The following is a 12,702-nucleotide window of genomic DNA, read 5'->3' as shown; positions in this document are numbered from 1 at the left end:
ATGTAACTGTATTATTGAAGAGAGCTATATGAAAGACCCAGTATACAAAATACAGAAAAGCCACCACATTCATTAACTCTGATGAAACATGCAATGAAGTATGCACATCTGTATCTTCTCATTATGGAGTTTTACAGAAATTTCACCAGAAAATATCTGCCCTTAAAACACTGAAGTAGCAGGAAGCTGGATATGGGCTTTAAGGCCTAATGACAAATGGTGTTGAAACTCATTACCACAAGTGAGAGTGGTGAGAATTCTAGAAGGTATATAAATAAACTGGCTCCTTCAGGACTGTCCCTAGGGACATCTGAAACAGACACACATAGATTAATTTTCCCATTAAATTTACGGTGGAAAATATACAGCAGCTACCAAAAAGCACCCAAATTAGCAGAACCTGAGAATTTCACATGTTCAGCAGCAGACCACTACTCAGCTATAAAGCTGCACTGATGGTGATTGCCAAGTATGAACGTGTGCTAAACAAATAATTTGCAGTAGTGAGAGCAGGAACAACAGGTAGAGTTATGAATGAACATGTAGTTCTGCACTCTGGATTCCCTCAGATCCTACTTGAGCACGCATGCATGTACTGCTGGCAGAGTACGCTTGACGTCCCCCGCCCTGGTAAACTTGATCTTTGACTGTGCTGATTACTATCATCTGCTCCCTTTCCCCAAGGTTATCTAAACAATATAGAGTGAGACAAAAATGCAAAAGATGTAACAGCCTCCAAATATGTGCAGCTTTGGAACAACCTGGGATTCTCTAATCGAATTGGAAAAGCTAGCAGTGTTCATTAGCATGACCGAAGACCTGTGGAAGCTTATCACAAGCAAGTTATGCTTTAGTACCTTGTAAGGATAATCACAAAAAGACTTACCTGAGCAAAATAGAGTTTTATTTCCTTTCCAAGGAACTCTGTCTTGTGCAACTGGATTCTAGCATCTGCTGCAGATAAAGGGTTACTGAAATTTATTCGTACTCTTTTGAAGCTCTTAAAATACTGAAAGGTGATATCTTTATCGTATGTTCTAAACAGCGATTCAAATTTAGCCTGAAAAGGAAAGACCAGAGAAGAAAGTGAATATGCAACACTCTGCACTTTCTCTAAAAAAATATAGAAATAAAGAGCAGTTACTAGTAGGGCCATACTGCCACTCACAAATATTGATGTATTTATAACAGCTTAGATTACATTTTCTTCTCTTTTTTTTTTTTAATAATGATTTTTTTCTGACCTATCACTTGTTATCTCTATAGCAGCTTTTTTCTTCTTTATTAAAAATAGATTATCATAATTAATAAGTGTTGGACATGATATTCTGATTTAGTGACATAACAGAAATAGTAGTATTGGTAAGATACTGAAAAGAAATGCTTGTCTCATTGAATTAATATCCACAGGTCTTGAAAAAGACCAAGGCGTGCTTGGCAGACTCTAAGTATGCAATTTTCAAGGAAACAAAACCAACAGTTTTAATAGAGAAAAATGAAAAAATACGTATTTGCAAGCCAAATGCAATTTTCCTCAGTGACTCAGCATGCACAATAAATTTCATTAACATCTCCTGTTTTAATAGCTGCTACTTTCATTTAGTAAAATGAACATATTACTAAACTCCAGTTTAACAGCCTCTTCTATTTCTGGAACCAAATTCTAAAAAGGCTTCCACTGCCTCTTCTAGAAAAAAATAATAAAATCTTCAGTACTAACCACACAGCTCATGAAGGACTTTTGAAAAACTTTCTGTTTTGACTGTGTGGAAAGAGCAGGAACTGGACAAAAACTTCATACCTTCACGTATCTGCAGGTGAGTTACTTTGCTGTCTTATCTGTACAAAAAGACTGAAGCACCTTTACCAACAGCTGGCTATGTCCATTTTGGGCTTGTGCTCCCAGGGCATTTATGTAAACCTGACTTTGCTATTTTTCATATCATTTATGAAAAGTGCTTCCACTCTTCATGATGCCAGACCAAAGGAGGAGAAAGAAACAGGAGGTTCTGAAGCTACCATGCTCTTGTAAAGTGTTTCAGGCTCACACTGAGACTGCAGTAACCAGCCACAAGCCCTATTTCAGCAACGGCAATAGATGAAGCATTCAGATTTCTGATATTTTCTCTTCATAAAAGCTTACTAGAAGCTCAATACCAAGCCAAAATAAACAAGTACGTAAAATTGCATTGCCTCATTTTTTGGTTACATTTGAATTAGTAGGAAAAAAAAGCAAAGATTACATAAGAAGCCAAAAATTACTTCAGAATTTCACTTTCCTTCCTGAAAAGCTCTGCTTCACAAACTCACCACAGCTGTGTATATAACCACTATAATTCAAAGATATTTTAGAATCGGAACTGTCCTGCTTCTTGTTGAGGCGCACTTAAGCTTCTTCAAAACAAGATCTGAAACAAGACCTGGACTTTCTGCACACAAAGCCCATATTTGTTAGCCTCCTGTACTCCAGAGACAGCTGGATGCAACCATGAAAAGCCAAACTCACACTAAATTGCATTTCTAAATTCACATTCAACATTTAAACTCAGAGAGTACCTGCAAGATTCGTGCAATATATACCATTTTTTAAAAAAATGTGTGTGATTATAGAGATCATAAACGTCGTGCTAGCAATGCAACACTAAACCAAATATCCCTTTTGTCCTTAAGGTATCTTAGCAGTCAACAACTTACTGTATCAGGACTGGATTACTTACATTATATAAATTCTAATCAGATAAATACTAATCCAAGGGGACTTCTTACAGTTTTAACATTATGCTGCTAATTTAAGTGCTAGACAAAAAGTCTCAAGAAAAGTATACAATGTACTATAAATTATGTGCATTGTACTACCAAAATTATAATCTAAACATTTGCTGAAAACACATATGTAAGTGAAGAATGGACTATACAGACAAGTCAAGCAAGTCTGGAGGTAAACTTCTGATTATTTTCAAAACCACATAGCTTAAGATCTAATAATTTCCAGAGTTAAAGTCACTTATATCAGAGCATACTGTTGCAGACTTGTAAAACCCAAGACTCTTACAAACTGAAATTTTCTTACAAGTCAGAAAGCTATCAAGGCATCCATATTTTGAACAATTTGAAACAGCACCTACTTTAGTGTTCCAGTAATTCACATAAATAAAACACAAAAGATAAAGCATACCCTTGTTTCTGCTTGATTGAAGACATCGCTATCTGCCACACAGGCAATCAGAGAACTAAAACTGTAGTTAAAATTTCTAAAATGCATTTTGTGCTTCGTCAAAGCAATACTTGCCGTTCCACAGAAACCAATGACTTAAGGAAGCCGCTGGTCCTGCAGGCAGCGTTTATAAGGGAAACAAGTCCAGCCCCTCAAAGGAAAAAAAAAAAAAAAAAAAAGAAAAAAAGAGAAAGGTTTCAGAGCATCCTGTATGTGACAGCGAATTCCTGAACAAAGTCCTGCATGCTTTGAGGCAGTCAGGAACAAAATGTAAGCTGCGACTGGAAAGAGGTGACGTCAGCACATTAGTCAGCTTCCCTATGCTAATTACCAGCGCTCGGGAGGATGGAAAAAACAGCTGAGGTTTGCACAGCAGCTGCTTTATCGAGTCTCTTGCAGCATAGTTTCCACTGGTAGTAATTCCATTCAGCGCTCAGACAACATGCTCTTCACTGGAATGGGACAACCCATCTTAAGATGGAAAATGTTACTGCTAAAGGACCCAAGTCTAGAGTAATAGGCTGTAATTAGCCAGGAGGAAAATTTCAAGACTTCAGAAGGGAAAACAAATCCCTCAGGTCAGTAGCTTTTGGTAATTTTGTGGAAAAATATACACAGACTGAAATTTAGAGATCAGGAGGAATGGATTTCGGAAAATATTTTTTGCCCCCATTTTTTTGAACAGGAGCTTCATCATAATTATGCTGGCAGGGTTTTAAGAGACAGTCTGAACTACCAACAGCAGAGATGACGTATGAAACCTACACTTCTGACATTTTCTGTTTTACTGATATTTGTATCCAGTTTCAGAACATTTCCCAGAAGGTAGCACAGGACATAGGTGTGTTTTTCTGGTGTGTTGGATTTTTGACGATTTTTGTTTGTTGGTGGTGTTTTTATTTTATTTATTTTTTAAATCAAGAACCATCGAAAAAAGTCTTTACCATTTAAAGTAATTAATAAGGCTTAAGCTGAAGCTTTTACAAGCTATTTGGAACTCTCCTGTGCAACTGCAGATCAAAATTTAAAACAAAGTTGAAATATTAAGTTCATTTTACTATAACATGGGGATATGACAGGAGTATCAAGTTTTATGAAACATTTGCAGATACTATACAGCCATAAGTTTAAAACTTTATTTCATAAATATTTATTCACATAAATAGCCTTCTCTATTTTCATGGGCTTTACTTGCTGCCCAGTGTTAACAAGGATGCTTATTGAGCTGCAGGCCAAAATACCCATTTAGTAGTCAAACTCTCTGCTATTGTAGTTACCTTAGCACAAAAAACTACTCAGACCAACTTCTTAGCACCTTTCCTCAGAAGTCCTCACTTAAAAATGAGCTCAGCTCAGAAAAAGAGAAGGTGCTCTGAAGGACAATCCAACAACTGGTGTAGATGCTGTCAGTGAGATTAAACTCAACTCCAAAACAAAGTAACAGGTAACAAGCCACCAGTGCTCTACTAGCACACTGAGTGCCTGAAGGATAGAAAGATGGGAAGAAACAGCAGCCCTCTTCCTCAGCCTGAGCTCCTGGATAGATGGGATGCAGTGGTTATTCAGCCACCCAACACTACCAAGATGTGGACTTGGCACTCACACAGTGACAACAGGTCTGAGTTCTCAAACTCACAACGTGTACCCAGAAACACAGATACTTGAGAGGAGAATTCATAAACAGCCATCATGCCAACCAGTGAACAACCTGAGCTCACATAGAAAACCATGCCAAGTATGTCTTGAATCCTGCCACTGCCCTAGAATTAGGTCCTCAAGTGTCTTCAAGACTTTGGAAGTGGAAGCACCAAGCATGACTCCATAGGCCAGCGGTCAGGATTCTCATCTGGAAAACATGGCCATGAATCACCTGAGCACAAAAGGAAAACAGGCTTTCCACATCCTGGGTGAATGCTACAGCTATTGATAAGAAAGTAAAGAAGGTTCCCCCTTAACCTGCTACTGAGTCAGAGTCACTTGGCATACTCCGAGGCTACCGAGGTGACTGAAGCATCTCTGTGGGTGACAGGTGGAAAGAATACTTCTTCTGTAGAGCCTTATAGTGCCTACAGAGGAGCCAGTTTGAGCTGCTCAACAGAACAAAGCCTTTGGCAACCCAGCTGCAGAACTTTATATAGCTAAGTGTGTCAAAGCTTCCTAGCAGTCCAGTGACTGTAGAGGTCTTCCAAAGTCCTATTTTGGATTTCACAGCTTAATGTGGGAGAGGTAGATCCTAGGCACTTGCATCCCTTTGTATAATAACTCTAGACTTACATTTTTAGGCTCAGATCCCATGAAGAAAAAGACATTAAAAATATCTCTGATTGCTTTCCTTAAGGCTACCTACACATTGAGGCCATCTTTCAAATATACTTTGTCATCTAAAATAGGACTATAGACTGCTACATTACTGAGTTAGCTCTAAAACTATTTTTGAGAACATTTAACATCACACAAAATTTTTTCACACTATGTTCTTCAGATTTAAAATAAATACACACTAGCTTTTTACTTTATCCATTTAAAAAAACAAAGAAGAGAAACCAGCCCTAGTCGGTTCCATTTTACTATTATCACCATTATTTTTTGTAAGGTTGTGTCACCAGTCACTCTTAAAGAAACAACTCGCACAAAATACGGTGGTTGCATACTACCACTCCATCCACAATACAGAATATATAAAGAACTAGTATTCTGGGGGTTGAGGTGGGGAAATTACTTTGAAGTGGTCTAATACCCTTACTGCTCTGCATGATTAGAACAAAAATACAGTCTACAATGTCTAAACTACTGGATTAAGTAAGGTACTTTAAATTATTAAAAAGCAGAACTACTTACTTTCTCAAAAGAAAAAAGAAAATCTCATTACCCCCACTTCACTTAATGAAGTATTATTTAAGGCAGCAGCCTTATGTTGGGAGACCTGAGATCTGCTGTAGAAACCAAGAGTCAAAGTTACAAAACCACCATTACAAAATCCTGACAGTGTTGCAATGTTTCTTTTGTGGTGTTTAGGTCCTGTAACATTTGTTAACCACCTTCCAACAAACTGTCTGGAACAGGAACAGAGCAAGACTATCTGGACTTCTGGATTTGATGTTCTGATGCTACCAGAGTGCAGTTTTTTGTCTCCCTTGTCTTCAGAGAGTTCGCTGCTTGCTTTCTTCTCTTTAAGTCTCCCTAGTGACAGACAGAAAGAGAATGAGGGCAAGGAGATCACCCGCTTAAAGGTATATGCTGTTATCCAGATAACAAATGTCTGATAGTAAAGAACAGAAACTTCATCAATGCAATGGGATGCTGCTGTGCTTTGGGCAAAAAAGAATCAGGAAAAACAAATGGATAAGAACAGTATGACATGACAACATGATCAGCCCTGTTTTCTTGGGTTTCATCTTTCCCTTTAAAGGTACAGTTTCTGGGGATCAAGCTTTAAAAGTTGAGTTATAAAAACTGCAGACAGATGCTCAATGAAGACCTAGAGTACCCCTTGACATCAACAGCAGCTGACAGATCCCCCACTAGTAGCACTTCCCAGGCAGAGAAATTTAACAGAGACAATTTTTGTGTTGCTTTTGGCAGTGAAAGGAAAAACAAGGAGTCAAATGAGCATATGGAATAGTGGGAACACAAATGATTTAATGCCATAAATAATGCTATAATTTAATCTCCATATGCAGTAAAATACGTAAAGGCACAGAAGAGGAGGAAATGAGACTACAGAAGTAAAAAAAGACAAATCACAAAAAAAGACTGTTCATTGCCCATAACTATGCTGGCAAACCTAACAATCTGAGGAAGAAAATTAACATGAAATAAATGTACTGGTAATTCTGTAAGCTAATAAAATGATCATCTATAAGATATAAATCAGAACAATATAGTCTATTCTTTTCTCTCAACCCTGGCAGACTTTTCTGATTGCCATGGGAGGTTGCTTTTTATGTAATCCCTGTACTCCCACTATATATAGTTGCTGATCTTTTGCTATCAACATATAGTTTCTATTCCTGTCTTCACGTTAATTATCTTGCCTTAGCCCTTACTTAGGACAGGGATAAACATCTTGGAGTTATCTGGAATTAATAACCATACTTACTGGTTTCATTTTCCTAGGAGCTGGGAGAGGGAGGGGCAGAAAGTATAAACAGCTTCCAGAGCTACCCACGTGTGCCCAGGGTCAGTGAGCTCTGCTCTGGGTGCACTGGCACACACCTGCGTTCAGGTGACCTTCTAGCCTGCACTGTTCCATCAGTGCAGGAGCAGGGGTGCCATGTGTCTGCATGGGACAGGGACACTGAAAAAGAGAATGAAGAAAAGCTAATAAATGTTCCTTTCTACAACTTTCATCTAGAGTGGGGCTTCAGCACACATTCAGGTAAAACAAAAAAAAATCCGCAGAATTCAGAGCCATTGAAAAAGGAAATGTATATATATATATATAAAGGGCTAAATGAGCACACGTCCTTGATGGTGTATTTTCCTCAACCACTTTTAAGGGTGCTCTGCAAACTAACACTGCAGTCAGAAAAGGGTAACACTCTCCATCCTCAGAAAACCTTTTCCCTGCCCTTTGGATTCAAGAGGTGGGTTGTTTTTTCTGTGGAGATTTGCATTGTGGAGTTTTTGTTTTGAAACTTACTTGATGTGCAAGAGAAGTCACATCTATGCTGGCCAGCCTAATCAAAAGCCATGAGTGAGGGCAGTGAGTTAAGTCCCTTGCCTTAAAATGTCTGCACAGTTCTCAGTCTCCTTTTACTAGCCAAAAATGAATCACCCACCCCCCAACAAAAAGTGTTCCTGTTCCCCCCCCAATTCTCCAAAACAAAGACAACTGAAAGGAAACTTCATGCTTGAGTATCATTTTCTCTTCAAAATCCTCACAATCCATTGGGAGACTGACAACCTTGATGTCTAATCCAGAACACACGAATGGCTAAAGACACCTATTCATGCAGTCAGGCAGTAATGCAGTCCTTGATTTAGCCATACAAATTTCTCCCATGCCAGGCAAACCCAGATGAGAAAGGCAGGGAGAAGAGGGAGTCGGAACTATCATACAACTGAAAATGTTAACAGTCAGTTTCCTCTGCTCTGTCATTATGAAAAACCTTAAATTTTTTGAAGTCATGCCCCTGTTGATTTTATATTCTACACATTCATCAGAAAAACATTAAAGAGAAACAAGTATATACACTGAGATACTACATCAGCAGAGAAATAATCTGCAACAAAACACCTTTTTAACAAACAAAAGAGTCTTTAGTATTACAGAATTAACTGCTCAAATAATACCTGCAAATTTATTGACAGTAAAGAAATCACACAGCACAGCGATGCAAGTACACAAACTGGTTTTCCAAATTACACAGAGCTATGTGCAGTGTCTTAAGTCAAGGTAACACCCACACAATGACAAAATGGAAAAAGGGGCATGAAGCATGGGGTTTAGGCTGTCATCATCAGCTCCTCTCATTAACTTTGTTTATAATGTGGAACAGCAAACACATGACCTTCCACTATTTCATATGCTTACAAGTATTTTAGTCACTGATTTTCCAGTCATAAAATAGAGATAAAAATTCACGCAGTTTTAACAAAATGTAAGCATCTGATTCCATATAATATGGTACACAAAAGAAAAGCCTGACTGTACTACATCAAGTTATGTCAAGCACTATATGGGAGTGCCATTTCTAAAAAGTATTCAATGGCTATAAAATTCTGAACTACCGGAAAATATTTTCATATCTAAAAAGTAGCTTCTCAGAAATAAAGCTAAAACACTTGTCGGCAATATTTATCAGAACACTGGTTCAGCACAATTATCACTAGCATGTTAGTATGTTAGAGTAGATAATTATTGCAGATAGACAGGGCTAGACTCAGTTTACAATAAAAATTAAAGGCCACACATCTGGAGTGCAGTGCTACCTCCATTTTAGTCTTTTAGCTGTTCCAGAAAAACCTTTTCCTCTTATAAACAGAAAATAGAGTAGAGGAATGAGTGACCTTTTTCTAAAAAGCTAGGCAAAACACATAAAACCAAGCAGAGAAGCTATGAAGATTCTGCAACTTTACTAAGATGGTACACACACTATGCAAGACTTGAATACCTTTATATACCTAAGATTGTAGAAGGATAAATGCCAAACAAAACAAGTGGTTTGTTGTTGTTTTTTGTTTGTTTGTTTGGGTGTGGTTTGTTTGTTTTTAATCTAACCAGAAATAAATACAGGAAAAATAAGTACACTCACTAACCAATGCACTTTAATTACAAAGTTATCTACAGATAACACATTTACAGAAGCAAGAGCATATCACGAAACACCAAGTCCTTCTGTAGTAATTGGGTGGGAACTGAAAAGAAGAAGGAGAAAGTTCTTGGGAGGTCAGTCATGAAAGTTTCCCCACCACTAAGCGAGAGCTTGGTTTCAAACAATCAAAACAGCCTTCGAAAAGATAAGATGCTTCCTAAAATTGGATGAGAATACCTGAAAGAGATATCCAGCAACATTATAGTTCAATCCATTACATGTTGGGGGAGGCGGGGCTCCAAGAAAAAAAGTCCACAAAATAAAAAGCCAAAGACCAAGATGATAATCTTTAACAAAGGCAAATGTAAACGAGATCAATCCTATGGCTAGATGCAGTTGCCACGTTGATTATTTCTATTTCAGGCAGAAAGGGGAAAGAAAAGGTGATGGGGACAATAGTACAGTCTATAACTCATCATGGAAGCAGTGCACGTGCCATACTAGAAAAGGCTAACTATGGAAAGGGAAGGGCAGGAAATCCTGAAACAACTCTTCCCTTCATACTTGTCAAAGGCTTCTATAAATATAGATATCTATATAAATCCTTTCCTCAGAGTGGAAATTAAAGGAGAAAAATAGGAAATTTCTCCAAGGATCATCTATATTTATTATCAACTAAAAAAAAAGAACAAGGGCTTTTAAACCAAAATGTGTTAATAGGTCATTTTGGCACACTATAGAAAAGGTATCTGTAAACTATTTACAGCAGAATTGAAGGAAGTGGTTTATTAAAAGATGTCCCCCCAGTCCAAGGTATGAAGCAGTATCTCATATGCACTGCGTAACTATGAAATAAAGGAAGCATGAGGTATTCTTCCTGCCACTAGAACTAGGAAAAATCATCAGCAGTCTGACCTTTCCAAGGTTATTTGAATACCAGTGTGGGAAAAACATCTAGACAGTAATTAACAGATAGGTGGATTTGCAATTTAAGAAAGAAAGAAGGGACATGCTATACACATCAGCTACTAAAACAAAAACAACCCTTCAGATAATTATTTCTTGAGTGAGCGGGCATCTTTTGAACATGAAGAGGAACACGAACATGTTTTGTAAAAGAGGGAACAGCTGTAAAGTTATTTATAAATTAGAATGAGCAGAGGGAGAGGTCTAGGGGATAGGGCACATGCTTAGAGTGGGATTCATACATTCTTTAAGCACGTCATACACATTCTGACACTTAGCACAGCTGGAGTGCTGCGCTCCGATGCTTTCTCTGCACTTCGCCCATGCATTAGCATGAACTAAGGGGCATTGAGAAAATGTTGGTGCTAGGCTTGTATGCTGGTATTTAAAAAAATACCATGTCTGAAGACTGAACAGGGACTTAACCTACATATATTTAAATGTTGACAGTGATGTGTATAGAACTATCTTCAGCAGCTGAAACAAGAAGTGATGTGGAATGAAAGTTCTTACATAATCATGTCATGACAGCTTGTAAGAAAGTATATAGACAGAGAAAAAGTCATGAACCAAGTTCCCCAAATACCTCTTGTAGTAAGGGGGGAAAAAGACCACAGTAAGTGATCCTGCAGTGTATCACAATCCTGTCCTACAACCAAGAGTATGTTATTCAAACCCTACCAAATTGAAGCCATTGTAGTCAAAGCTGCCCAATATCCAGATGTTCCAGTAGCAAGTACACACTTTCAGAATTCCTGCCTTCCCCCCTGGAACTAGAAACAGCATCCACAACGTAAGTGAAAAATGCTAACAGAACACTGAACTTGATATTGGTTTATGACCTTAAAACCCCAAGCCAAGAAGCTGGGATTTGTTTTGATATATACATGTACAGTGATAAAGACAATATATTTTACAAAACAGGAGCTTTTAAAAACTAAATTTTGAGATGATGGGACAGGGTTACGATCCAGATCCAAATACCAAAGACTACGTCTTCTAAATATAGATATATTTTATAATAAGTTAGTTAAAGTAAAAGCTCAATTTCAGCATCCTAGTCTTTTAAATATTGCTTGAGGAAAAAAAAAAAAAAAACCACAACTATTTGTCCAGCTCTCTGGCTCTCTGAAGCAAACACCAGAAATCACAGCAGGATTAAGGCAGGTGGCATTTTTAGTTCAATTTTCTTCCATATGCATTAAAAACTTTTCTGAAAAGACCAAAAAAAAGTCAAGATATTTTTATCTAACTTTGTACATTCTAGATAATGAAGGAGATAGATAATGATAACAGGTCAGTACTGAGAGAAAAAGCATAAGGAATGAATCCGTGTCAGGTTATCTTTATTCCCTACTCAACCTCTAAATCAAGAGTTACCATTATAAAGCATGAATCATTTAATATTAAAGCATCAGATAAACCAATTTAAGAAGCTTCACTACTTTTTCTTTGAGCAACTAAGGTTTTGTTTTCAAATCTGTTCTGGAACATTAAGATAGTACTTTGGTGGTTTCTGGACCTATAACCAAGTATCTCTTCGATGTGCATTTCAGATCAACTGAATAGACAAAGTTCTGAAGTTTTTTGATGCAAGAAAACTCTGAAGCCAGCTGACATTTCTACTGACAATTTTGGAAGCTACTAGGAGTGTGCCACCAACCTGTGTTTTGGTATGACTTGCACCATCACCTCTACTCCTTGATTTCAGAGTGCACTGCAACGCAACGTATCTATAACGTACTAAATGAAAATTTCCAAACAAGTGACATTTGATGGTAGAAACCCTAGTCATTCCTGCCTGATTGTACTCAAACAGAACCAGAGCTTTTGAGCTGCAATGAATCTTCCATGATCACACAGGGGAAATCAAATCAGTTCACCATGGCTAGTTAAAACAGTAGTAAATAGGGACAGATAGAACAGTATTCACTACTCAGTTCCACCTGTATTTTCCTATTGGAAGGTCTTAAAATTCTGCAATCTGAAGTATTTCCAGAATGCATGGTCCTCAAGGGCACTGCAAGTAAAACAGGCAGTTTGGGCCATCAGTGCAATAAGCATTCTATTTACTCCCCCAACGTAACAGCAAGGTGCTACCTTTACTCAAGCCAGTGGTCTTGGAGGTCTCTCCTCCCAGAAGCTGTTTCTCAATATTACGCTGGTAGACTTTTGAGAATTTGGATATAGTCTTATACCCAAAGGTAATATACAGGTGTCATTCTATGGACTACTCCCCCTGACATAGGGAGTACAGCTGATTCA

General features: G+C 37.8%; 1 protein-coding gene across 2 annotated transcripts in view; it reads right to left on the bottom strand.

Annotated features, from left to right (window-relative positions):
- RCAN1 (regulator of calcineurin 1) overlaps positions 1-12,702 on the bottom strand; it is a 40,775-nt gene that overhangs the window by 5,125 nt on the left and 22,948 nt on the right. The window contains exons 1-2 of one of the 2 annotated variants that reach the window (XM_082043687.1): positions 3,176-3,400; positions 887-1,060 (exon numbers count right to left, since the gene is read on the bottom strand). In XM_082043687.1, the coding sequence (XP_081899813.1) occupies positions 887-1,060; positions 3,176-3,262 (261 nt within the window). In that variant the 5' untranslated portion in view covers positions 3,263-3,400. Of the gene's footprint in view, positions 1-886; positions 1,061-3,175; positions 3,401-12,702 lie in introns of those variants that run through there. The other variant, XM_082043686.1, reaches the window with a different exon arrangement.

The sequence above is a fragment of the Streptopelia decaocto genome (assembly GCF_964273445.1).
Source record: "Streptopelia decaocto genome assembly, chromosome: 1".
In the NCBI taxonomy this organism is placed as follows: Eukaryota; Metazoa; Chordata; class Aves; order Columbiformes; family Columbidae; genus Streptopelia; species Streptopelia decaocto.
The sequence above is the reverse complement of the archived record's forward strand: the minus strand, read 5'-3'. Positions and strand labels throughout refer to the sequence as shown.